Source organism: Silene latifolia, chromosome X (assembly GCF_048544455.1).
Source record: "Silene latifolia isolate original U9 population chromosome X, ASM4854445v1, whole genome shotgun sequence".
Lineage (NCBI taxonomy): Eukaryota > Viridiplantae > Streptophyta > Magnoliopsida > Caryophyllales > Caryophyllaceae > Silene > Silene latifolia.
In genome coordinates this window covers 214688129-214693004 of record NC_133537.1, presented here as the reverse complement: position 1 = coordinate 214693004, position 4876 = coordinate 214688129, and the positions used below count along the sequence as shown (strand labels likewise).

At 46.5% G+C, this 4876-nt stretch overlaps 1 protein-coding gene across 1 annotated transcript; it reads left to right on the top strand.

The window, feature by feature from the left end:
• Positions 1-777: 777 nt before the first annotated feature.
• On the top strand, positions 778-4355 carry LOC141619268 (uncharacterized). Its single transcript, XM_074436297.1, has 4 exons — positions 778-1745; positions 2069-2240; positions 2463-3138; positions 3769-4355. The coding sequence occupies exons 1-4, from the start codon at positions 778-780 to the stop codon at positions 4353-4355; spliced, it is 2403 nt and encodes an 800-aa protein (XP_074292398.1).
• The last annotated feature ends 521 nt before the right edge of the window (positions 4356-4876 follow it).

The following is a 4876-nucleotide window of genomic DNA, read 5'->3' as shown; positions in this document are numbered from 1 at the left end:
GGGAGCAGATTGACAGGTTGTTAAGACATTGGGAGCTGGCAGGGAGAGAGCGTGGACCACCTGACTTAGAGCTAGCCCACTTTTATTTTGTTTAGTTGTCAGACTTTATTTCAATTTAAGACATGTTCTATTTCCGTTGTAAACATTATTAACTTTTAATTTAAAGTACTGTTTATCTTTCTCTTTGTTATCTACTGCCTCGGATTCCCGAGATGGTAACACCCTCCTTTATCTGAGGAGTCCTAGCTCAGGCCCTTCAATAAACGGGGGTGTTACAAAGTGGTATCAGAGCGATCGATCCTCAGGCCTAAACCAATGAATCCAATGAATATAGGAAGAGTCTAAATAAAATGAACCCCGGGACAAAACTGTTAGGAGCACACTAAAGGTAAGGGATGAGTTAGGGGCCCCCTCACACCGAACCATTGGCCCTCTCAGTTTGACCCGGGAACCCTGAGTGCAAATGAGAGGAAGGGTAGAGAAGCTGCATGATGTTGAACATAACTTCATATATCGTTGCCTAAGTGTTAACTGATTGATATGTTAATTGTTGCATAAAGAGTTGGTAGGAGGTTGTGGCATAATACTTTGCATGTTTTAAGGTTGATTTATACTTATACCTCTATAAAGTTGTGTTAGAAGGCTATGTCTAGTGATATGCGGTTATGTGACCCCTAAACCATGCTAGATAGACAAGTAGGATAAGAGTGATCGAATTGGCTAGAATTGCCAAGGTGTTTTTGTGTTGCAGCTAATTCCTAAAATTCTCTTGTAGTCATGCCTCCAAAAAGGAACACGGCTGTAAACATCACCCAGGAAGAGTTAGACCGGCTACTGGCTGAGAATGAGGCCCTAAAGGCTAAAAGAATGGACCCTGCTAAGATGAGTACAATAGTGGCGAGGCATAACCCTACCTTCACTGGAGAGGGGGAACCTCACTTGCTGGGAGATTGGTGTCGGGAGTTCACCAACCTATTCGAGCTGATAGCTTGTCCTGAAGAGCTGCAAGTAGACCAAGCTGCACATTACCTCAGGGCTACAGCTGGGGAGTGGTGGAATAGGAACAAGGCGGAAATTCGACATGTTGCTAGGGATGTTGAGGAAGGATACGTGTCTTGGTTAGAGTTTCAAGTGATATTAACGGACCAGTTCATGCCAGAGTTCAGGAAAGCTAAGCTGAGGGAGGAGTTCGATACGTTTAAGATGACAGAGGACATGACAGTGGACACATACCATAGGAAGTTCCGACTGTTGGCTTCATATATCGATGAATTTGCAAAGAACGAGACCATGCTGGCTATGAGGTTTGAGAGGGGTTTGACGGTGGACATCAAAAAGAGACTCACGGCAGCTCCACCTACCACCGTTCAAGACATCTATCTTAGGGCTGGTGCTGCTGAAAGGCTCTCCGAGCAGATCAAGGAGGATAAGAAAGGAAAAGCTGAGAAGAGAAAGTCGGAAACTGTCAGTGATAATACTGGGGCCAAGAAGCCGAATTCAGGCAAGTTCAGTGGATACTCCACCCATAGTGCTCCTGGGGGGATGAGGAACCAAAGCGGAGGCAGTTTCAGAGGTGCTAGTATTGGAGGTAATGCGTCCAGGGTCACTTGTTTCGGGTGTGGGAAGTTGGGACACAGGAAATTTGAGTGCCGAAGTTCTGGAGGAAACCAATCTGGGGGTTTCCGAACACCTACATCTGGGTTCAGTGGGTCTCGGATAGCGGGATCGGGATACAAAGAACTACCGTACTCCTAACACCGGCTATGGAGGAGGTGCCCGATCCGGGGCAAGTAAATGATTATCAAGGAAGCTACAACAACTACCGTAACCGTAGCCAAAAAACCAGTCCAATGGGGTGGTAATTTCGGAGAGGAACCGAACGAGGGGAACAAGCAACCCAATACCGCTTCATCGAGTCGATGGGAGCTAAGTCCAGTGGCAAGCTCTTTGCCATGGGGAAGGAAGCAGCAAAGGAGGATGCACATGTCGTGACTGGTACATTTCTTGTCAACTCTAAACCCACCTTTGTGTTATTCGATTCTGGTGCCACACATTCATTCATATCTAGGGAGCATGTTAGAGCCTTGAACCTTACTACATATGATAGAGTGGTCGATTCTGTTATAGTACCCTCGGGAGAGTCTGTGCCTTGTGATAGAGTCTATACCTGTGTACCTATTCAGATTGGAGAGGTTGTCTTTCACTGTGACCTTATGGAGTTCCCATTGGGTGGGTTCGAGGTGATTTTAGGGATGGATTGGTTGGGAAAGTACAAAGCTTTCATTGACTGTTACCAAAAGAAGATATCTACGAGAGGACCTAAGGGAGTCGAGTAACCTACAAGGGATACATGATCAAACCCAAAGTCAAATTTATCTCTGTAAACACCCTAAAATCGAGTCTGAGGAAGGGAGACCAGATTGATCTGTGTCGATGTGGGATAGAGAGTCCGAGACCCCTAGGATTTCGACATACCCGTGGTGAGAGACTTTGAGGGGGTATTTCCGGAAGAGATCCCGGGGCTACCACCTAAGCGCGACGTGGACTTCTCCATTGATCTAAAGCCGGGAGCTGGACCTATTTCTAAACCACCGTACCGTATGGGACCAAAAGAGATGGAAGAATTAAAGAAGCAATTGGATGAGTTGGCTGAGAAGGGTTATATTCGACCCAGTGTTTCACCTTGGGGAGCACCTGTCCTATTCGTCAAGAAAAAGGATGGGAGTTTGAGGCTGTGTGTGGATTACCGAGAGTTGAATAACGTGACTATCAAGAACCGATATCCTTTGCCAAGGATCGATGATTTGTTTGACCAATTGAGTGGGGCTGGAGTATTCTCGAAGATCGACCTAAGGCCGGGTTATCATCAACTGAGGATAAAGAACGAGGATATCCCTAAAACTGCATTCAGAACCAGATATGGACACTATGAATTCGTGGTTATGCCCTTCGGGTTGACCAATGCGCCAGCTGTGTTTATGGACCTGATGAACCGGGTGTTCAGTCTGTACCTGGATAAGTTCGTGGTTGTATTCATCGATGATATTTTGGTTTACTCCAAGAATGAGGAAGAGCACGAGGAGCATCTCAGGATAGTGTTAAGAACTCTGGCAGAGAATCAGTTGTATGCCAAGTTGAGTAAGTGCGAGTTCGTTGAAGAAAGTTGCCTTTCGGGGCATGTGATTTCCAAGGAAGGGGTGTCGGTGGATCCTAGCAAGATCGAGGCCGTGACTAGATGGCAGAGCCCAAAGAATGTGGGCGAAATTCGAAGCTTCTTGGGACTAGTGGTACTACGGGAGGTTTGTCAAAGATTTTTCGAAGATAGCAAAACCATTGACATCTCTAATGAGGAAGGAGAACCGGTTTGTTTGGGACGAGAGTTGTGAGAAGGCTTTCTTAACACTCAAAGAGCGCCTAACCACAGCTCCTATCCTTGCTTTGCCAGACGGGAATGATAACTTCGAAGTGTATACTGATGCTTCCAAGAAAGGGTTGGGGTGTGTGTTGATGCAGAACGGGAAGGTAATCGCGTATGCTTCGCGACAGCTGAAGACCTATGAGGAGAATTACCCTACCCATGATCTAGAGTTGGGGGCCGTGGTTTTTGCTCTTAAATTGTGGCGATATTATCTCTATGGAGCGACCTTCAAGGTATTTTTTCGACCATAAGAGCTCAAGTATATCTATACTCGAATGAGCCGAACATGAGACAAAGGAGATGGATCGAGTTGATTGGCGACTATGACATGGACTTACTCTATCATGAAGGGAAGGCGAATGTCGTAGCCGATGCTTTAAATCGGAAGTCTATCCATGCCCTAACCAGTGCCAGATCCAGGGTGAGAATGTTCGGTGAGCTAAGGCAGATGGGGTTTTACATGATCCGACGAGGTGAGACCGTTGGAGATATGACAGTTGAGCCGGAGTTGTACGAGGAGATCCGAGAGCTACAGAAAGAGGATGCTAGAATCCAGAAATGGCGCAATGAGGTAGAGCAGGCAGGTGCGGAGTCTTATTCTAAATTCAGTATCCATTCAGATGGGAGCTTGAGGTTTGGGCAGAGGTGGTGTGTGCCAGCTAATGGGGAACTGAAGAAGAAAATTCTCACGGAAGCACATGCTACTCCGTATTCTGTACACCCTGGAGGGGATAAGTTATACAAGGACCTAAAGAAGACGTTTTGGTGGCCTAATATGAAGAAGGAAGTCGCTGAGTTCGTATCTCGATGTTTGACATACCAGAGGGTGAAGGGTGAGCACAAGAGACCCCAAGGGAAAGTTCAGCCACTAGACGTGCCAGAGTGGAAGTGGGAGAGTATTTCCATGGATTTCATCGTCGGGTTGCCTCGGACATAAAGAGGTAACAACATGATTTGGGTGATCGTCGACAGATTGACCAAGTCAGCTCACTTTATTCCCATGAAAGATACTTGGAGTAAGGCTGAGTTGGCTAAGGCTTATGTTCAGTACGTAGTTAAGTTGCACGGTGTGCCTAAGGATATCGTCTCCGACAGAGATTCCAGGTTTCTATCCAAGTTCTGGCAGGAATTGCAGTCATTGATGGGTACTCAACTGAAGATGAGCACCTCTTTTCATCCTGCTACTGACGGTCAGACAGAGAGGACCATTCAGACCCTCGAGGATATGTTGAGAGCTTGTGTCCTAGAGTTTGGCGGATCTTGGGAGGACAAACTGGGATTGATCGAGTTTTCTTACAACAACAGTTATCATTCTAGCATTGGGATGGCACCTTTTGAGGCACTTTATGGTAGGAAATGCAGGAGCCCTGTGTGTTGGGATGATCGATCGTATTTGTCATTTTGGGGCCGAGAGATGATTCAGGAGATGGTTGAGCAGTGCAGATTATCGGGCAAAAG